Source organism: Eptatretus burgeri, chromosome 4, assembly GCF_056783735.1.
Source record: "Eptatretus burgeri isolate ZD-2024b chromosome 4, Ebu_testis_v1, whole genome shotgun sequence".
In the NCBI taxonomy this organism is placed as follows: Eukaryota; Metazoa; Chordata; class Myxini; order Myxiniformes; family Myxinidae; genus Eptatretus; species Eptatretus burgeri.
The window spans coordinates 91,720,502-91,742,589 of record NC_140964.1 but is presented as its reverse complement, the minus strand read 5'-3'; the positions used below and the strand labels follow the sequence as shown (position 1 = coordinate 91,742,589).

At 46.7% G+C, this 22,088-nt stretch overlaps 1 protein-coding gene across 1 annotated transcript in view; it reads left to right on the top strand.

Annotated features, from left to right (window-relative positions):
• The first annotated feature begins 2,474 nt into the window (after window positions 1-2,474).
• The window catches only part of PES1 (pescadillo ribosomal biogenesis factor 1), a 32,274-nt gene continuing 12,660 nt past the window's right edge, over window positions 2,475-22,088 (top strand). The window contains exons 1-8 of the mRNA XM_085879322.1: window positions 2,475-2,781; window positions 6,144-6,223; window positions 9,633-9,786; window positions 14,269-14,378; window positions 14,873-15,044; window positions 15,472-15,561; window positions 20,794-20,910; window positions 21,262-21,330. Coding sequence (XP_085735448.1) covers window positions 2,758-2,781; window positions 6,144-6,223; window positions 9,633-9,786; window positions 14,269-14,378; window positions 14,873-15,044; window positions 15,472-15,561; window positions 20,794-20,910; window positions 21,262-21,330 — 816 coding nt within the window. The 5' untranslated portion in view covers window positions 2,475-2,757. The remainder of the gene's footprint in view (window positions 2,782-6,143; window positions 6,224-9,632; window positions 9,787-14,268; window positions 14,379-14,872; window positions 15,045-15,471; window positions 15,562-20,793; window positions 20,911-21,261; window positions 21,331-22,088) is intronic.

Genomic DNA, 22,088 nt, shown 5'->3' with positions numbered 1-22,088 from the left:
CCAGAGGATTGTTGAGAAAGTGGATGGGGGTTTTCTAAACGGTCCTTTCGAAGAGACATAGTGAGAGTGTGAGATTTGTCTGGATTGAAAGACATGTTCCACGTGTTGGACCAGTTTGTGATTTTATCCAGATCTGCAGTGAGCGAAGAAGCTGCTGCTTGCCGGTCTGAGGGATGACAGATGGTACGGCAGAGGGTGGAGTCGTCGGCAAAGAGAAATAGAGGATTTTCCAGAGAGTCCGAGAGATCATTGATGAAAACCAGAAAAAGAACAGGGCCCAGAACGCTACCTTGAGGAACTCCAGCCTGCACAGGAAGAGGGGATGAAAGAACTCCATTTAGGGCCACGCGTTGACTGCGACAGGAGAGGAAGTCTGCGAGCCATGAGTGGAGATGGCCTTGAATACCATGGGAAGAGAGTTTGGTGAGTAGGGCAGGGTGCCAGACTGTGTCAAAAGCACGTGATATGTCCAGGGATACGGCTCGGATTTCCTGTCTGGCATTGAGGACCTCCATCGATTGATGGGAGAGCAGAAGCAGCATATCCAGGGTAGAGTGACCTGGTCTGAAACCAAATTGATGATTGGAAATCAAGCCATTGGAGAAGAGGAAGGATTTCATGTCTGAAGCGATGATGGATTCCATAACCTTGCTGATGATTGGGAGAAGGCTGATTGGTCTATAGTTACAGGGATCTGTTTTTGCACCTTTTTTATGCAGGGCAGTGATGTTAGCAGATTTCCAAGCAGATGGCAGATGACCTTGGGCAAATGAGAGGGTGAATAGAACAGAGAGAGGGTGAGCAAGAGCAGAAGAGCAGGCTTTGAGGACACGTGGGCTGATGCCGTCTGGACCGGTTGCAGAATCTGAGTCGAGGTTTGAAAGCAAGCTCTCCACCTTGTCAGGAGAAAAGGATACAGAGTCCAGGGACAGTTGGGTGCGACTGGGTAAAGTGGGTAGAGATAGTGATGGGTTTAGGACACAAGATTTAGCTGCAAACACCGAGTTTAGACATTCAGCTTTATCACGTGTGGAATCAGCAGTGCGGCCATTTGAGGTCAGGGAGGGATGGAGGGGGAACATACACCAGAAACAGATTTGATTAAACGCCACCAGGATTTTGAGGAGGGAGAGAGGTTTGAGAGTTCAGACTTGAGATGAGAAATGTTGTTTTCTGGCTCAACTGAGGGTAGATACACACTTGTTCCAGGCTTTGTGGAAAGAACTGAGATTGCCCTCAGTTGGGTTTGCTTTCCATGAGGAAAAGGCAAGTTGTTTCAGGACAACTGCCTCACCACAAGCTTCAGTGAACCAAGGGCGGGAGGAAGGGTAAGACAACTGAACACGAGAGGGGATAAATCTGTGCATGAGGGAGAGCAAGTTTCTTTGAAAGAATTCCCAGGATGAGTTGATGTTTGAGAAAGTAGTGATAGGAGACCAGTCTGTAAGTTTGATGGCTGCTCGGAGACCCTGCCAGTCGGCTTGAGTGAAATGCCAGACTCGATGGCGGTGAGGTGGTTCTCTGATAACAGCCAGAGAGATGTCCACTGAGACCTTTGATCAGGTAAACGTTCACTCAATTCATCATTTTAAACCCAAACCCCTCGCGGCCCGTCGGCACCCTCTCATCTCATGAGGAGTCGAATCAACAACAAAAAACGGTGATTTTAGTGGGAAACCTCGACCCTCCCGAAAAGACCTCGACCTCCCCGAAGAGACCTCGAATATCCCGAAGAGACCTCGACTCTCCCGAAGAGACCTCGACCTTCCCGAAGAGACCTCGATCCTCCCGAAGAGACCAAGCAACCCTCTGCGGGCTAACGCTCGGACATTGAGCTCTAAACCCCTATTTACAAAGGATATGGCGATAGTGTGTCACCCTCTGGGGTTCTGCGAGCGGTATGAGGTTTCCGAAGATCTGGATCACATCTTCACACAATGACCTTGGTACGGGGGGACCCAGATCGTGCCTCTTACATTCTACCTGAGAGTGGGGATCAGCCAGTCAGGTGTGGACTTGACACACCTGTGCCCATTGAGCCTGAAGTTCCCTCGACTCTGCCAATCGTTGTTAAAATTTATATATTTTTTAAAAAACCGGTTCAAACAGTATGAAGTTCCCAGTACCTTCCATATAAGTTACAGACCACATTATATAGTATATACACCTCTCTGCTCCACCCGAGTTTAACTGAGTGGCATATGTAGAGCCTCGCAGCTCTGAAAACGCCATGAGAAAAAAGAAGAAGAAGATTGCACGTTTTTAAATTGCATGTCACGTGCACGTGGAAACACCAAACAACCATTTGCCGTACGTATTCCTTGCACAGCACCCTCTTGACTATACACCGCCTACATTCTCGCTGTTCGACACGCTTTAACCGCTTGGCTGAAAGATTAAAAAAAAAAACTCTGCACTCTGTTGACAATTAACACGCACAGTATTATTATTCAACTAAACTAATAATTTAAGAGTGTTCTTCGCTTCCGGAAGTTTAAACATCGCTGTGCCGCCTCACGTGAACGTTCCGCCTCGTTGTGTGTGCGCAGTCTCGTTAATTGGGATTTACACACTGATATTTGTTTCATTGTTTTAGCTGTAAAGTTGGAGATTAAAAGTTACCTCAAACCAAGTGGTCAAAACGAAGCTGAACGAGTTGGACAAGACGAGCACGTGGCTCTGTGTTTCCGCCCCTCAAGCTAAAGGCCGACGAGCTGTTGTTTCATAGAGACAGTTTGTCCGGTCTGAGGGCCAACGATGGGTGGGCGACCAAAGAAAAAGGTAGGTCTTTGGCTTTTCGGGATAACAACTCTTATTTAGTGGTTGTACTTCCAAGGCCAAAATTCTGGTTGTTGAAGTTGAAAACTTTGGTTTTGAGTCTGAAAACGCGTGCAAGTAGTAACTGGTCATTTGTGAGTGTGGGGGTGGTTGTTGGGTTGTGATGGGGGGAGGAGGTGGTGATGGGAGGAGGTGTTGGGTTGTGATTGTGGAGGTGGTGGGGTGGGGAGGCGTTGTTGGGTTGTGATGTGGTGGGTTGTGATGTGGTGGGGTGGAGGTGGTGGGTTGTGATGTGGTGGGGTGGAGGTGGTGTGGTGTGTTGTGATTGTGGGGTGGAGGTGGTGGGTTGTGATAGTGGGGTGGAGGTGGTGGGTTGTGATTGTGGGGAGGAGGTGGTGGGTTGTGATAGTGGGGAGGAGGTGGTGGGTTGTGATAGTGGGGAGGAGGTGGTGGGTTGTGATAGTGGGGTGGAGGTGGTGGGTTGTGATAGTGGGGTGGAGGTGGTGGGTTGTGATAGTGGGGTGGAGGTGGTGGGTTGTGATAGTGGGGTGGAGGTGGTGGGTTGTGATAGTGGGGTGGAGGTGGTGGGTTGTGATAGTGGGGTGGAGGTGTTGGGTTGTGATAGTGGGGTGGAGGTGGTGGGTTGTGATAGTGGGGTGGAGGTGGTGGGTTGTGATTGTGGGGAGGAGGTGGTGGGTTGTGATAGTGGGGAGGAGGTGGTGGGTTGTGATAGTGGGGAGGAGGTGGTGGGTTGTGATAGTGGGGAGGAGGTGGTGGGTTGTGATAGTGGGGAGGAGGTGGTGGGTTGTGATAGTGGGGTGGAGGTGGTGGGTTGCGATAGTGGGGTGGAGGTGGTGGGTTGTGATAGTGGGGTGGAGGTGGTGGGTTGTGACAGTGGGGTGGAGCTGGTGGGTTGAGATAGTGGGGTGGGGGTGGTGGGTTGTGATAGTGGGGTGGAGGTGGTGGGTTGTGATGGGGGGGTGGAGGTGGTGGGTTGTGATAGTGGGGTGGAGGTGTTGGGTTGTGATAGTGGGGTGGAGGTGGTGGGTTGTGATAGTGGGGTGGAGGTGGTGGGTTGTGATAGTGGGGTGGAGGTGGTGGGTTGTGATAGTGGGGTGGCGGTGGTGGGTTGTGATAGTGGGGTGGAGGGGGTGGGTTGTGATAGTGGGGTGGAGGTGGTGGGTTGTGATAGTGGGGTGGAGGTGGTGGGTTGTGATAGTGGGGGGGAGGTGGTGGGTTGTGATAGTGGGGTGGAGGTGGTGGGTTGTGATAGTGGGGTGGAGGTGGTGGGTTGTGATAGTGGGGTGGAGGTGTTGGGTTGCGATGGGGTGGGTTGCGATAGTGGGGAGGAGGTGGTGGGTTGTGATAGTGGGGAGGAGGTGTTGGTTTGTGTTGTGGGGGGGGTGGGGTCTCTTGGGGATGAGGTTCCATAGGTTTTGGGATGGGGTTGGGGTTTCATGGGTGGGTGTGGAGGTGTTCTTTTGGAATGGTGGCGATGGGGTGGGAGTGGAGATATTGGGTTGTTGTGGCGATGGGGTGGAGTTGTATTAAATTTTTTGTAGTTTTGGTAAAGTTTTAACAATCCCTTTCATGAAGAGTTGATAAGTTATCCCCTGTGTCCTTAAATTACAAATTCCCGCTCAAATCGGCTGCAGTGGAACATCTGGTTCCATTTGCTTCATGAAGAACTTGGGACAAACGTCACCTCCACCTGACCCCACAAGAAGGTGGGGGAAATTGGGGGCTGTTGAAGAAGCAGAGATTCACATGGAAGAGCATTTATTTCATGATGGATGACGTTCAGTCTGACAAAATTCAACAATCTGCATGGGATTCTAACCTCTGCATTGTAAAAGCCTTCGCCGGGTTAAATGAATCTTCTTGATCACTTATTTAATATTGTTGTTGATTTCCGCCCGTTCGGCGTGCGGACGACCGCCTTCGCCCAATTGCGGTCGCGCGCACCCACCGAACACGCAATCTAGTCGTAGCTTCCGGATCAACGCCGAAACCCAGCTACGGGTGTTTTTAACACACCATAAACCAGCCAATCCCTCTGTCCACGCGCTACAGGGTCGATCGCCGAATTGTCGATGTACCTAATTATTCGCGCAGACAGAGATACCGGGAGTTTATACCTCGACGGGACCTGCACGAAAACGAGCCGCTTAAGCAGCTCGTTCCGTATGCGATTGCCGAGCGGTTTTATATCGCCAAGTCCCGTCGGACCAGATGTACGTTTTATCAGCTTGATAATCAGCCAGCTCATATCACGAACGTTCCATGGTAGTCAATGTGAGGAAGGGACGCAACGAGCAGGTGACGTTCAACAATGGGGACATTTATTTGTACACGGCACGTAAGCAGTCAATGGGGGGGATGGGGACAGGACACGAGCAAAAAGCCTACAGCCGATTCCTAAGATCATTTACAGCACGCACTTACACAATTCACTACTTAAGGACAAGGCGCCACAGACTTTCATGCAAAACCCAAGAAAGAAAGAACCGGGCTCGTGAGCCTTTATCATTTCTCAGAGCCGGGATGACCGAAGGGGCTCCGAGACCGGGCGGGTTACCTGGCATCCCTCGTGGCGACTCGATGGGTCCTTGTTCGGCGACCCTCGGTGTCTTTGCCCAGACCCCCGAGCTCCGACTGGCTCCCTTGGTCGTCCGGCCTCCACTGCGGCATGGCTTAGCCGACGACGCGCTGGAGGAGTGAACGGGTCTCGACTCCGGCCTCCTGGTTGCGCCGGCGAACCTTCCAGCGAACCAACTGCCCACACTCCAACACTCCCACCTCCGAACTCTCCAGCTCTCAAAGGGCCGTCTCTCCACTCCCAACTCCCACCGACTCCGCGCTACCCACACCAACTCAACTGCCTTTTCAGCCAGCGAACGCGGATTTTTATCGCCCCCGGGGCGTTCGCCCCTCCCTTCCCGGCGTGCGGGGGGAAAATCCCAGGAGTGATCGGCTTGGCTCTGTTGTAATAACCGTCATCAGTGTTTACGCTATTCTGAGGGACCCGCCCCAACCGTCATTTCTGTTTCCTTCTTTAGGTGGCTTTCTGGGAGTGGTGTTTTTGTTTGTCGAGGAGGGTCGCTGTGTTGTGGAGATTGACGAGGTTGTTGAGTTGTTCTTTATTTGAAATAAAAGATAGAACAGAATATCGGTTAACTCAGACATGCACAGCCCGGCACACGAACAATGCCGTTATACGTTGGTGGGGGAATCTAACCTGGAACACACACTTATCGAAATAACTGATCTTCGGGGAACCTGAATGGTGTTCTGTGAATTTCCACCACCGTAACAATATTAAATAATTTGAAATGTGATGCAATGCGCTGTTTGTTTCCATACAGTATGAACGAGGTGCTGCTACAGCCTACATCTCTCGCAACAGAGCACGCAAGAAGCTGCACCTGAGCCTTCCAGACTTCAGGTGTGAACTTCAGTCCATCTGTGCAAGCTGCGCCTCATCTGTCTGTGTTGCCTTCAACAACGTGATGAAGCTTGAAGATGTCTTGTTTTTTTCTCTTGGTGATATTTTCTGCCCTCGTTAAACCCTCTCCAAGCCCACCTTTTCCTTTCCCAATGTAATGTGTTGTCTTCCCCGTCCTTCCAATCCCCATTACCGTTGTGGTTTCCCCTTTCTTTTCTTGTAGCCATATTGTTGTGCTTGTGCTCTCCTTGTATCTCTCTCCCCCCCCCCCCCTGTTCTCATTGTTTCTCTTGATTTCATTCTATTGCCTTCCATTACCCTCCTGGTGGTCGGCATCCGACTCAGCGACCAACTCGGTTTCTGTTGCACCACAAGATGTTGCATGAAGAGAGGTCACAAATGTGCAACGGTCACTACAGGACAGAGTTGGAAGGAAGTTGTTGTAGCTCTTAAGTAAACTCGGCCAGGTAATAAATAACTGGGAATGGGGGGCAGTGAAGGAGGGGATTGACTGGCAGTGGTTGGTTAAGATCTGGGAGGAGGAGAGTGTACCAAAGGTTTGGCAGTGGAGTGACTTCGTGGCAATCTGCAAGAATCCTGGGGTTATGGAGTGTGAGAATTGAGGGGGCATTAGTCTGACGGAGCAAGTCTTTGCCAAGTGTGGTGAATGATAGGCTCAGCGTGTTGGTGGGGACTGATGGGATGCAGTTTGGGTTTATTTCAGGTTGGTGAACAAAAGTTGCTATCTTCATTCTTCAGCAGAGACAGGAAAAAAATTGGAAGGGAACATCGTTTTATTTCGGGTTTTTTTGATCTGGAGAAAGCATAGGATCGGGTTTTTGGGGAGGTGGTGTTTTGGTGTCTGAGGAAGAATGGGGGCACCTAAAGGATTTGTAGGAATAGTTGGTGTGATATATTGTGGGGGATGGGGGTCTTGGATGTCTGTCACAACTACAATCGTTGCTTTTGGAGGTATTTTAGATAAAGGTAGATTTACACCAAGCGTTGGTGCGTGGTCCGTTGTTTGGTGGTGGTGGTGGTGTTGGATGGGTTGAGGGAGGGAGCAAGAAGAGGGAGCCTTTGGAAATGTTTGCAGATTTTGTGTTATGAGACTGAGGAGAGACTTTGGGATGCAGTGTTTGCATGGCAGGAAAGTTTGGAAAGTGGGGGACTGAGGATAAATGTGGAGAAAACAAAAGCAATAGTGACAGAGATAGATAGGGAAGAGAGGAAGGGCGCATTTAAACAGGAATAGAGTTGAAGTCGGTGGGAAAATTGGAGTACCTGATTTTTACTCTGGTTTGGGGGTGGGGTGGAGAGAAGAGAAGAGTTGCAATGAAGATGAGATGGAGCAGGTAAGTTGGAAAGTAAGTGGTGGAGTGTTTCTGAAATAGTCTATGATCCAAAGATTTCGTTTTGGCTGAAGGTGAACATTTGTATTAGGATAACAGTTCTCTGTGGTGCAGAAGCTTAGACCTTAACCCTTTAAACCCTAACGCCCGTTTTACCAGCCACCATGCAAACGTCCATAGACCCGAGCAGCCGCCTTACCGGCTGCTATTCAAACCTCCACATAACCGAGTGGCCAGATTTTTCTCCAGGGAGCCAAGAGGCCTAACCTAACCCTAACCCCCCAAAATCGCCACTCAGCCTGTTCGCAAACTCCGCAGCTACCCTCTTATCCCTGAGCTTGTCATCATCCAGCCGAGGCTGGGATGTAACGATTCTCCTGAATTTAAGCTGCACCTTCAGTGTTGCTACAAGCCGGTGGTCAGAATTGAGGAACTGAGCACTCCGGTAGACCCTGCAGTTTGGAATCGTCCTCCAGCGATCATCAACGAGGACATGGTCAATCTCTGCCACACCACCAGTGTTGGAATACCAAGTCCAGCGATGAGCTTGTGGGCGCTGAAACCTCAACCAGTCACCCTACGTCCATGACTTCTTGCAAAATCAAGGAACTTAGTGCTGTTCTGCTTCACAGTTCCAGACCCATGGGGACCAACACACGTCTCATAACCATCCCTATCAGTTCCAGTCGATGCATTGAAATCCCCCAAGGCTATAACAGTATCTCGCCTGAAGCACTGATCAACTACAGACTCGAGCGTGGCATAGAATGCGTCCTTCACGGTGAGATCACTCACCTCAGTCGAAGCATATACAGAGACCAGGGAAATGACAGCAAAGGAGTAACGAATCCTCAGTCTCATAATACGCTTGTTGAGCGGTGTTGCCTCAATGATAATGAGTCAACTCCTTGGGCATGGTAACCATCAGAGCGACCAGACCAGTAGTAGGTGTAACCACCCGCCATGATCTCGCCACTATCCAGTCTCCGAACCTCGGAGTGCTGCACAAGTGATGTTCATATGATCGCAGAGACAGGTCATCATCCTCTCTTATGGATTGGACATTCCAGGCACCCAACTGAAGGAACCGCTTCAGGTTAACCGAAGGAGACTCCATCTGGTGGACCACACCTCAGCACCACCCCGACACACACGACCGCAATCCAACCCGGGAAGGTTACCCCGTGTTTTTCCTCTTATCAGAGTGGGGGTGGGGGTCCCGAAGGCTTTGCCCAAATCCCGTCATCCAGTGAGCTGTGCTGCGAAGGGCAGTTGTACAATAGGTACTCTCACAGAGTGGGTTTTCAGTTTTCTTTGTTTTTTGCAGTGGTCGGGGTGCAAATCCTGCCACCAACCTCCTAGGAAAAGTTACCCACTGCAAGAAGACGTCCACCGACGCAGTTCGGCACCAGATGTGGATGGCCGTTGGCTCACAAGTTGCTCCTCCACACTTTGATGTCATTGAAAACCCTCTTCACCTGACTGTAGACTCCAAGAAATCCACTGGGAACGTGCAGAGTGAAGATGCTCAAGATGGAGGGGTGTGGAGGAGGAAAACGCATGCAGCTGATCCAACAGGATTGTGGGGTTAATTGGGACCATTAACGTTGTAGCACACGGTTTTTGTTTAGCCTACGAATCGTAATCATGATTATTACGTGAAAACTAATCGTCACGCTTCAACTTGAATGATATGATCGTTGCAAGCTTTTGCTGATATGTGGAAGGAGGGATGCCTGATGGGAATGGCTGAACAAATTAAATTGAAGAAATTCAACCACCAGCATGAACGTTTCCTCCTGACCACGATGTGGAATGACACCGTTGGTGTTTTGGCCTTGGCTTGGATTAAAATTGGTTAAAAAAGCCCTCATGTATGTGTTGATGAAGATGTTTTGAGTATTTTTATTGTTCAAAATGTTTTGATGGTCATTGCAGGTATTTTATTTTTAAACAATCTGTCAGATTAAGTGAATGACCTTTTGCATCCTGCTAATTAGACAACCTTTGCAGAGTCGGCCTGACCATTGAAGTTAGATTCTTGCTGCCATTTGCAGGCGGTTGTGCATCTTGAAGGGGATCTATCCTCATGACCCTTCAAACAAGAAGGCAGCCCGAAAGGGGGGCCAATGCCCTCAGACATTCTACTTGGCCAAGGACATCCGTTTCCTCTTGCACGAGCCAATAATAAATCGCTTCCGCGAGTACAAGGTGAGCCATGAATGATCCTGTGGCAAGAGGAAGGGGCAGACACGTCTCACACATGAGACAGCGAGAATTTTATATCCCATCCTCTCTCCCCCTCATCAGATTTGAATACAGATCGTGTGTGTGTGCACGTGTGCATGCCCCAAAGGACACTAGTACCAAAATGTCCCCGAGGACCCAAAAGCCACCCCCCCCCCCGCCCCCAAGACTGTAGAACCTGTAGAGTGTAGACCCTTTAAGACTTGACTATACTACAAATCCGTTAGAATTCCCATGTTTTAAATGCACGCCGTGTTAAAGTGCAATAAAGCAGCTTAATATGTCCCTCTACCACGGCATGGCATTCTAATTACAAAATATATAACAAAAAATGATAACATTGCAACAAAGCATATATTAAATTACATTAATAATATTTACAACAATAATAAGAATAGTAGTATCATATGGCAAGAATAATAACAAGCATGTAATCCTAGTGCTGGTCCCAAGCACATCTGAGTTTAATGAAAAGCAGGCAAATGCTTAAGCAGTACAGCAGGAGGGTATGGTATGCAACAAGGTTGTGCAGACCAATGAAAATTTGGTCCATCGGACCAGCGGGCCCACTAGTAATGTAAATTGTTCATTTCCAAAATGCATTTTGTCGTTATTTAAATACACTATTTATACTTGTGGACAGGCGCGGGGGAAGGTATTTTGAGTGGGGGTGCTGAGGTGTTGTCTATTTTAGCGATGGTGTTAGAGTCGTCATGAACTCCAATCCCGTAGCAAGATCTCCATATCTGTGATCACTAAAAACTAGCAAACACATTTTTTAACTTCTATTTTCTTTCCCAAAGCAAAATTATTTATTATATCATTTTAATATACAGGGTGTCCCAAAAAAATATACAACTTTTCATCGACAAAGAGGATGGTCATAACATATATTTTTGTAAAAAGATATATGGCTGGATAGAAAGCTGAAAGGTTGAAGTTTATTGTACCAAAGTCAAAATTGCCACCAAAATTTAAATTTCGGTATAGAATCGTCGTTTTCTTTTAGACCACATGTTCGACGTAGGCTCCACGTTGTCCGATCACTGCCTGCAAACGCGTTGTCATGTTCTCCATCACTTTGGGAAACGTTTCCTGAGGAATGTTCTGGATTTCTCGGTGGATGTTTTCCTTCAGCTGATCAGAGTCTGAGGCCTAGGGTTTCCATAGATCCTGTCCTTGAGATACCCCCACAAGAAGAAGTCTGGAGGAGTAAGGTCAGGGGAATACGGTGGCCACTCAAGAGGGAGGGAGGGAGATAAAGAGGGAAAGTCTTCGTAGAGGGAGATAAAGCAGCCCTCAAAATGTTGGTTGAGAAAACGCCTTGTTTCCCTGGCTGTATGGGGCGGTGCCCCATCCTGCTGGAACCACTGGGTTCTCATCCGGATCAGGTTGTTTCTCCTACGGGCCTGAGTACGTAGCTCAGGCAGATACAATTCCTGAATCATTTCGCGATAGTTCCTCTGGTTTACCGTGCAAGTGCGTCCCTGGTCATCTTCAAAGAAGTATAGACCAATTATCCCATACCAACCAACCGCCACCCACATGGTGACTTTGAGAACAGATCGAGGCACCAGTTCAGTTGATGCATTCCCAGGATTTTCAGTTCCCCAGTACCAAAAGTTTTGCTTGTTTACCTCCCCGGACAAGTGAGCATGGCATTCGTCCGTCATATGAAGTTTTTTTTGAGGAAGTCTGCATCTTCCTCCAACTTTCCTGAGACCCAATTTGCAAAGTCTCGTCGCTTACCGTTTCCGTTTGAATTTTGTATGGAAAGGCATGAATGTCTTGGCGAAGGATCCTCTGAACGGTGCTCTTATGAATGTTTGTTTCGGCAGAAAGTCGTCAAATCGATTTTTTTTTTGGACTCTGAACGACCGCCTGTCTCACGGTTTCCACATTTTCTTCACTATGACTTGTCCTCTTCCGACCACTGTGACCCTTGTGAAGGTCACAGATGGTTCCCACATTGGTAAACTTTGCGATGGTGCACTTTATTGTCCGAAAGTTTGGTGCATGGCGCAAGTGGATACCGAAATGTCTCGAGTGAAGACGTTGCACCTGTATGACACTTTTCGTCTGGTTTTTTATGTCCGTTGTTGTACGGTCAGTCTTGGCATTTTTCTGGCGCTTGCTTGGTATCAAAATAAACTTCAGGGTCTCTGCAACAAGAAATGAAGCATTAGTGACAAAATTACTGCTTTTATGGATCAAACGAAGCATTTTAAAAGTTGTATATTTTTTTGGGACACCCTATATATTTAATATAAAAAAATGACTTCTTTTTTGCAGGCAGGAGGTGCTGTGCTCCTCTTGCCCGCAGCTAGGGGGTGCTGCAGCGCCCTTAGCACCCCCCTTCCCGCAAGCCTGCTTTTGGGTTGATTGGCCAGTGATTCTTCTCCTTCCTTCCATCACTCCATGATCTTGCTTTCTCGAGGGAAAGGAAATGCATTGTTATTTGTGAGCCCGTGCCCTTCGCAGCAGGAGACTAGGTTTTGTAATCACGTCTGTCTGGGTGTAACTTCTTTTCTTTTTTACACCATTTGAGCTTTTGTCATGAAATTGTCAAGAAAGCTTTATTTTGAGAATATGGAAAAGACAAATTGATAATTTGGTCAAATGGTGAAAGGTCATCACAAATTGTCAATTTTTATCCAATTGCCCTGAAATTTTAAGAATTTGCATATGAGTTGACCAATCAAAAGTTGGAAGCAGATTGTTTTTTTTAGGTCAAAGGTCAAGGTTGCATAAAATCTTTTTCATCTGATTGACTTGAAATTTTAACAGGGTTTCCATATTGGGTCACTGAAGCCTTTTGCTTTTGAGGTTAAAAGGTCATGTTTGCCTAAAATTGTCCTTTTTTTTATGATTATTTTTTGCTGTTTTCCTCATGTTTCGCGTACGGCGAAGAAGTCTGAATACAAAGAGGACACGGACAGGCTTTCCATTTTCAGATGCTTTCTATTTTTTTTTCTTTTTCTTTACAATAATTACAATTGCATATCAATCCTCTTCAGGTTTGGCAAGGAGGTACCTGATTCAATATACCCAGATCCTTGTTAAGACTGTCTCCAAAGTATGTTCCCCTTCCATCTCCTCCCTCTCATCAAATGCCATCACAGCAGATTCTGCTCGTGCAAAGGCCGAATGCCTCAATTCTGTTGTCTTCCATATCTCATGCCCCCAACAATTCGCTCTCTGTACCCACCCTACGTAGTTGCAACCAACTGCTCCTAGACTGTGTATTTCTCACCTGGGATGGAGGAGAAGTTTCTGGCAACCCTTGACTGATTCTGCAACTGGACCGGATGGCATAAGCTCATGTGTCCTAAAAACTTGCTCTGCGACTCTTGCACTTCCTCTTTTTGCTCTCTTCACTCTCTCATTTACCTTAGTCATCCTCTATCTGCTTGGAAGTCAACTAACATCACCACATTATGTAAGAAAGGTGCAAAACCAATCACCATAACCACAGACCTATCAGCAATGTCGTGGAATCGATCATCACAGTTTATATGAAATCCTTCCTTTTCTCCATTGGCCTCATCTCAGATCACAAATTTGGATTTGGATTAGGTCACTCTACCCTGGACTTGCTACCTCTGCTCTCCAAACAGGGGGTGGATGTCTTCATTGTTACACAAGATCAGCACTGTCTCTCTGGACAACCCCAAAAACATTCGATACAGTCTGGCATCCCACTTTCCTCTCCAAAATCTCTGCCTATGGCATTCAAGGCCAACTTCACACGTGGTTTACTGACTTCTCTACTCTCGTCCAACGTGTTGCTCTCAACAGAATCCTTTCATCTCCTCTCCCTGTAAATGCTGGAGTGGCACAAGGCAGTTTTCTGGGTCCCATCGTATTCCTAATCTTCATTGATGATCTCTCTGACTCGATTGCGCTGCAGCGACATTCCTTTCTAGCGGTGGTATTGACTTGTAATGTATTGTGTGTCGAAGTCGTGCTGGGGGTGTGGGGTAGATACGGATGGGTTTGAGGACAGAAGTGATGGTTCGGGATTTAAATGAAATGAGGTTCTTTAACCAGTACAGGGCTCAAGATGTGTTGGGTGAATTGCTGGATGGAGAAATGGAAAGCGCACGGGGGGGGGGGGGGGGAAGCCCACACTGCATCTTCCCTGTCCCCTGTTACAAAGGGATGGGACCTGTCTAAACACACGTACTAATGAAATACGCAAATAAGGGTTTATTGCATGGTGGATGCAATTTCCTCCCTCGGGTTCTTCTTTTCCATAACTGAAACAGTATTTAAACCAATCCAGGCAAGATTTGCACAAATACCTTGCAATCTACTCCATTCTGTGGGTTTTATTTAAAATAAAATAAAAAAAAATTGTGGGTGTTTGGGGGGGGGGTGTTCTGGGTGTGGAGACTGTGCTGTTCCGATTTATTTCTATTTTTTTATTTATCCAATTTATGCTAGATTTTCGTTCGGAAACTGCGCAAAGCATACGGGAAAGCAGAATGGGGAACTGTGGATCACATGCGCAACAACAAACCGAGCTACACACTGGAGCACATCGTGAAAGAGCGGTGGGTTTGTTCATTTGTCACCTTGGAATGTGCTTTCACCGTTTGGGGGCTTTTGCTTACAAACCCGAAATATCTCGTGAAGCTTTGCACTGGGATGAGTGTGTTGAGTTCTCGAAAACCATGCAAGTTGCTTCTCCTCCAGGAGCCCTCACTGCTGACATGGTGCACTGAATGAAGGTCTTGTGATTCATTAAGTTACCCTTTCATCTGTTTGAAAAAGAAATGTACAAAAAAATATTTATTTTTCATTACTCCCCCCCCCGGCCCCCACTTTCACTCGTCCAGAGCCCATTTTGGCATTTTCATAAATTAATCACATCTCATGTTCACTTCTGCATTATCATTTGATCTTTCAAATAAATCTCAGAAATCCAAATTCTGTGGTACCCCTCAACCACCCCATCCCTCCCCCTCCCTTTCTATTTCTTTCCCACCCCCTCCCCCTCATCCTTTCCTCCAGTTATAATTACCACATTCATGTTTTGTCCTCTCAGATATCCAACTTTTGTGGATGCAGTGAGAGATATGGACGATGCTCTCTCAATGTGTTCCCTCTTCTCGACGTTCCCACGCTCCGGTCGCTGCCACGTTTCCTCTGTGCAGCTCTGTCGGCGTTTGACTGTCGAGTTCATGCATTATGTGATCGCAGCTCGTGCATTGCGCAAGGTGACCCTAGTTTTGTCGATTCGGGATCATGACCGATCCATTTTGGTTTGATGTACCCTTTACAGAGTGTTGGTGCTGCTGAAGCGGTTTCTTGGCAAGAGTTATACTGGGTGGTTTGTCATTGCCTTCCCACCGTTTTGTCCATCCTATATCCTTTTAAATGCTGAGCATTAAGCAAGGAAGCAGCATGTACCATTTTTAAAGTCGTTGGTATGACTGGTGGAGTTTGAACCACCGACCTCCCAGCTTCAGAGCAGACATTTGAACCATTATGCCATCGAGTCTGTTTTACCGATGCATAGTTTCCTATTAAAAACAACAAAATTAATAATAATTGTTTGTTGTTGCTTTTTGTAGATCATTTCAGGTGTTTGATGTCCCACTGTGTATTAGTATTTTTCCAAACCCCTTCTGCCACTTCTTTCAGGTTTTCCTCTCGATAAAGGGGATCTATTACCAAGCTGAAATTCAAGGGCAGGAAATCACCTGGGTGGTTCCTTACATGTTCAGTCGTAACGTGAGTACAGTATTTTCACACTCCACATACTGTAGGCTCTGTTGGTATCGGGTTTTTTATTTGTATTTTGTTGTTACCCCCCCCCCAATATTGATACATCGGTGTGCTCAATTGGCAAATGGTTTAATCAATTGGATAATATACCGGTATTAAAATAAAATAAAAAGTGCCTTTTTCTTAACGCAGGTTCTAAAAATATTTCATGGTCCATTACATATTCATATATGATGTACACATCATTGACACATGGTAATTTTTCAATGTACTCCTACATGGGGCATGTTTCAATGTACCCTCCCCCCCCCATGATGAGTGGTTATTTTACTTCCAACTTCAACGTGTATTAAAAATGATTTTGTTTCAAAGCGAGTTCAGTGTTGGTATTTGGCACAGGCCAGTATGACTTGCCTGGATTCAGACCACATTGTTACTATCGCTGATCGCCATTTCGATAATCGGCACAGGCTTTATAAAGCACACCTGGTTCAATTATCATAACCAATTGGCAAATGGTTTAAAAACAGCCATGAAGGCAATGAAAAACGTGATTGCTTGTCCGGTGCTTGGGTGTTGAAGGTTAAAAGTTAAAACCTACTGTATGTACATTGCCTTCAGAAAGTATTTACATCGCTTGACTTTTTTACATTTTGTTGTATTACAGCCTGAATAAAAAATTGATTAAATTGAGATTTTTTTTTTTGGTCACCGATCTGCACAAAATACCCCCTAATGACAAAGTGAAAACATGTTATTAGAAATTTTTACAAATTTATTGAAAATGAAATGCATAAATACTGTATCTAATTTACATAAGTATTCAGCCCCCTGAGCCAATACTTTGTAGAAGCACGTTTGTCAGCGATTACAAGTTCAAGTCTTCTTGGGTATGTCTGCATCAGCTTTGCACATCGAGATTTGGGGATTTTCTCCTATTCTTCCTTGCAGATTTGCTCAAACTCTGTCAAGATTGATGGGGAGTGTCGGTGAACAGCAATCTTCAAGTCTTTCCACAGATTCTCAATGGGTTTCAAGGCTGGGCTTTAGCTGGGCTACTCAAGGACTTTCATATTCTTGTTCTGAAGCCATTACAGTGTTACTTTGGCTGTATGCTTGTCCTGTTGGAATATAAATCTTCGCCACAGTCTAAGGTCTTTTGCACTCTGAAGCAGGTTCTCCTCAAGAATTTGCCTGTATTTAGCTCCATTCATTGTTCCCTCTATCATTGCAAGTCTCCCAGTTCCTGCCGCTGAAAAGCATCCCCATAGCATGATGCTGCCACCACCGTGCTTAGTTGCATGATTAGCTGTGCTCGGTTTCCACCAGACGAGGCACTTTACATTCAGTCCAAAAGGTTCAGTTTTCATCTCATCAGACCACAGAATCTTTTGTCTCATGCTCTCGGAGTCCTTCACACACCTTTTTGCAAAATCCAGGTGTGCTGTCATGTGGCTTTTTCTCAGGAGTGGCTTCTGTCTGGCCACTCTCCTATAAAGCCTAGATTTGTGAAGTGCTGCAGAGATTGTTGTCCTGGCACGTTCTCCTATCTCAGCCAAGGAACTCTAGTTCTGTCAGTGCTCATTGGGTTATTGGTCACCTCCCTGACCAAGGTCCTTTTTGCCCAGTTGCTAAATTTGGTCAGATGGCCAACTCCAAGAGCCTGGGTAGTTCCATATTCTTTCCATTTCCTAATGATGGAGCTCGCTGTGCTCTTGGGAACTTTCAACACTCTAGAAATTGTTTTATACCCTTCCCCAGATCAATTCCTCCTCACAGTTCTATCTCAGAGTTCCACGGACAGTTCCTTGGACTTCATGGTAGATCTTCTGCTCTGACATGCACTGTCAATTGTGAGACCAAATATGGAAAGGTGTGTTTCTTTCTAAATCATGTCCAATCAATTGAATTAGCCACAGGTGGACTCCAATGAAGTTGTAGAGACATCTCAAGGATGATCAAAGGAAACTGGATGCAACTGAGCTCAATTTGGAGTCATGGGGAAGGAGTTGAATACTTATTGACGCAAGACATTTCAGCTTTTCATTTCGATGAATTTGTAAAAAATTATTTTTAAAATTGCTGTGACATTTTGGGATACTAGTACATGGCCGTACGTGCAAAATAATAATAAAAAAAACTTTCAAACCGTGCGCTAGAAACAACAACCACACAGGCCGCTCCCTCGCTCTCACGTGGCCGTACGTGCAAACCAAAAAAAAACAAAAAATAAAAACTTTCAAACAAATACACAGGCCGTTCCTTCGCTCTCGTAAATGACGACTGGATTGGGGCATTGTGTTTATCTATAAATGCGCACAAGAAAACGAGAAATTATTAGAATACAGTGTCATCACTATCCGGAAGTCCGTACGTTGTAACCCGTAATGGGGAACGTGGCTGAGGATCTCTTCCCCAACGGCCATGCCTACGCAGCAACGTGTCCTGTGATTGGTAACTAAATGTTGCATCGGCCACGCCTACGCAGCACCGTGTCCTGTCATTGGTTGGTAAATAAATGGCCATAACTTGGGAAGCACTTGTCTGATTTAATATTGTTACGGCTGTGGAAATTCGCAAACCACCATTCAGGGCCCGTAGGTGAGATAACTCTAAGTACATGTGTAGTTAGCCCCAAACCCGTTGTTTAGAGGGAATTTATGTGATTCATTCGGGCTGCGACGCTTTGAGATAGCCGTTTTTCTGTTCTATCTTTATTTTGAACCAACCACGTCTCAACCGCCATAACCATCAAACCACCACCAATAAACCCTCCACCACCCTCACCTCTCTCCTTCCACGGCCATTCCCGCACCACCTGTGAACACTGAGGGTCGGGCTGTCTTGGGCACGTTCAAGATACGCACTGAGCCGTGAGTGCAAATAGCGGCCTTTCCGAGGGAGAATTCGGATCAAGAACGCTACACGCCCACTTCTGATCCGTCCAATTAGCAAGCGCGGAGCGGCTTGGCCCCGCCTCGAGGCGCGTCGGTGTGAAATCGATATATGCAAATTTTAGGATCAGGGGAGGTTCACGCCCAATTTTCCTCCGTCCAATGGGCGAGGGTGGCTCCGCCCCCGAGGTCATCCTGATCTGGAAATTTGCATATTGTTTTCTCCTGCCGGCCTATAAAACGGCGAGCGCAAGGCGAATCGTGGCAGTCAGTTTTTGGTTGGAGGGAGAATGTGGCAGTAGCAGTGTGTGTCGGCAGAGAAAGAGTGGGTCGAGCCATCAGTGTGGCAGAGAGTGGAGCCGGGTGGCGAAGTCATCGAGTTGGGTTCTGCAGTCGGCTGAGGAGAGTTGCGGGAAGAGGCCAAGGAGCTCGGGTCCGAGGCGAGAAGGACGGCGGTCGGCGATGAGGTCACGGTATGAGGTCACGGTGTGAGATCACTCGTCGCGGGACCCAAGCCAGCCAGCCATTCTCCTCCCCCAGGGCATCAACAATTCCCCTTTCCCCCGCGCCGAGATGGTGCAACATGGGGGCCCCGTTCCCACCCCACTCCAAACGTCTTGCCAATGAAACCCGCCAAGGAGCACGGAGTCGGGGCACAGCCACGCGGCCACATCTGCGGCTCGTCCGCCAACGCGTCACGAGGACGCGGGTAGGACCCACCCGGTCTCGGGGACCTGGCCGCTCCTTCAGGTCACGTGCGCATATTGGCCTACAGGCCCGTCTGCCCCCTTGTCTGAGGGTGGCTTCTTTCCTTTGTTTTTGAGTAAATGTGTGTTGGCGCCATCTGTAAAGTAGAACTATAAGTGTTGCCGTGTGTGCGCGTATTCGGTAGTAACTCTGCGTCATTGTTTCTTATGTTGTAACTGCTATAGGTGCATGTTGACTGTTTGGCTGTATATGTGTCGCGTAATAAATGTGCATTGTGTGAACTGTTTTCCCGTTTCGCTTCGTCTTTTCTTTATTGACCCTCCATCCTGCTTCACGTAAAGGGTGTGTAGTGGGCTTAATACGCCCGGTAATTAATCTGAACCGTCCAGGTCAGCGATAACACCGCTCGGTTATCCCGATAGCACGGAACGGGCCGCTCAAGCGGCCCGTGTCCGGAGTCGACCTGCGGCGAGGTGCGATCGCGCAGGTACTTAGGTAGATCGAATTTGGCGAGCGACCCTATCCTGCGCGGATGGGCAATTGGCACGATCGTGGTGAGGTTAAACCCCCACCCGTGACTAGCTCCCGGCGTTGGTCCGAGAGGGTCACGACAGAATTGTCCGTTCTGGTGGGCGAGGCGGCCGCCATTCGAGTCGAGCGGCCGATCGCACGCCGGCGGGTGCGAATTCGCAACAATATCAAACCTTGAAAAGGCACATCCACACATCCACAGATCTCTATTGATCGACACATAATCTATCTATAATTCCAGCAATCTGTGTGTGTGCCTGTGACCGCTGTTTCTCGACAACCACTGGTCCCATCTAATTGAAACTTGCCAGGTATATTGCTGTGACCCTGTGGATGTGCCTTTTCAAGGTTTGATATGAATCGGACAAGTGGTTCCCAAGTTATGGCCATTTGTTTACCAAACCAATGACAGGACACGTTGCTGCGTAGGCATGGCTGATGGGGAAAGGGTGCCATTTAGTTACCAATGACAGGACAAGTTGCTGCGTAGGCGTGGCCGTTAGGGAAGAGATCCTTAGTTACCAATGACAGGACACGTTGCTTGGCGTTTTGCACCCACAGTATCTATCTTCTCTCTATAATTCCAGCAATCTGTTTGTTTGCCTTTTCAAGGTTTGAAATTAATCGGACAAGTGGTTCCCAAGTTATGGCTAAGTTAGAGCGCATTCCCCATTACGGGTTACAACGTTCGGACTTCCGGATAGTGATGACACTGTATTCTAATAATTTCTCGATTTCTTATGCGCATTTATTGATAAACACAATGCCCCAATCCAGTTGTCGTTTACGAGTGTGAAGGAACGGCCTGTGTGGTTGTCTGAAAGATTTTTTTTTTTGCACGTACGGCCACGCGAGAGCGAAGGAACAGCCTGTGTGGTTGTTTCTGGCATGCGGTTTGAAAGTGATTTTTTTTTTTTTTTTTTTTTTTTTTTGCATGTACGGCCACGTACGCACTCGTATTCAAAATTCCAATACCAGTATATCGATAGATTGCCGGACCCTACCTCCACTCCACATTACCGCAGAGTTCACAGTGTGCTCACAATGGTAAAATGTTTGATAAGATGTCATGGTTTGAGCATTCAATGCATATTGTGTTTTGCAGCATGCTACTGATGTAGATTACCGTGTGATGGTCACGTTTAATGACTTCTACGCAACCCTGCTGGGCTTCATTAACTTCCGCCTCTACCAGTCTCTGAACCTCACTTACCCTCCAAAGGTGAGCTCAAACCCAGCCATTGTCAGTCTCCCGTCCACTTTCCAACCAATAGCGAAATGTGAAGTCATCCAGTGATGGCAATAATATACCTGTACTGCTTTGTGAAATGTTGAAAATGAAAAGAAGTAGCTCACTTTCATATTTTTGTGTAGATAATGGATTTTGTATTTTATATATATATATATATATATATATATATATATATATATATATATATATATATATATATATTTTACACTGAGCATTTTGTAATTTCGTGCATGGACACTTTTATATAGTGCCCCCTCCCCAATCCTCCCTCTATCTCCATGGCTCTTCCAATGCTGTTGGTTTCTCTTCAATCCCCTATAGATGGAAGTCCTGGACAATGAAGTTGGCAGTGAAGTGGATTATGCTTTGGAGAATGAGGAGCTCATGGAGGTAATATATTGGAAGATAATTTTTCTGGGGTGGGGGGGACTTCGAAAAACGATTTTGCCACCTTCATTAGTGTGTTTGCACCAATTGGTCATTTGGTCATCAACACAAAATACCCACTTTCATGGGATATCTTACATCAAGGTGCGATTGTTGAATCGGGGCATATTGGGTAAAATTAACATTCAAATGGGGAAACTTCACCCACCTCCTCCCACCCACCTACTCCTTGTGTCATCTGTAAGTTAATTCGGACAACTTTGTATCGCGTGGCACAAACAGTTGAGTTCTTTAATGTTTGCTGTACAGGATACAACAAAACCAAAGCATGGAGTTTTACTTTTAAACTCTACTGTTTGAAATAGGACTGTAGTTTGAGGTTTTTATTAATACTGATCATAACTCGTCAATGTGAAGCTTTGTTTCCTTTAAACATTTTTTTTTGTTGTTACCTCTGCCAATGAATGTGGCCAGAGGTTGTGTTTTCATGTCTGTCTGTCTGCTTGTTTGATTATTTTTTGTCTGTGAGCAGGATATCTTTAAAAGTTCTGGATGGATTCGGATGAAATTTCGTAGACAGGTTAAGTGTGTGACGAGGAAGAATTGAATCTGTTTTGGTGAAGACCCGGATCCGGATACTATATCTTTTTTTTAAAGTGATTCCTCACAATCTAGAGATTGTGCCAAAACTATATAATTGCATGATATTTCAAAAAGTTGTGGATGAATTGTGACAACTTGGTGGATGAGTTGGGTCGGTG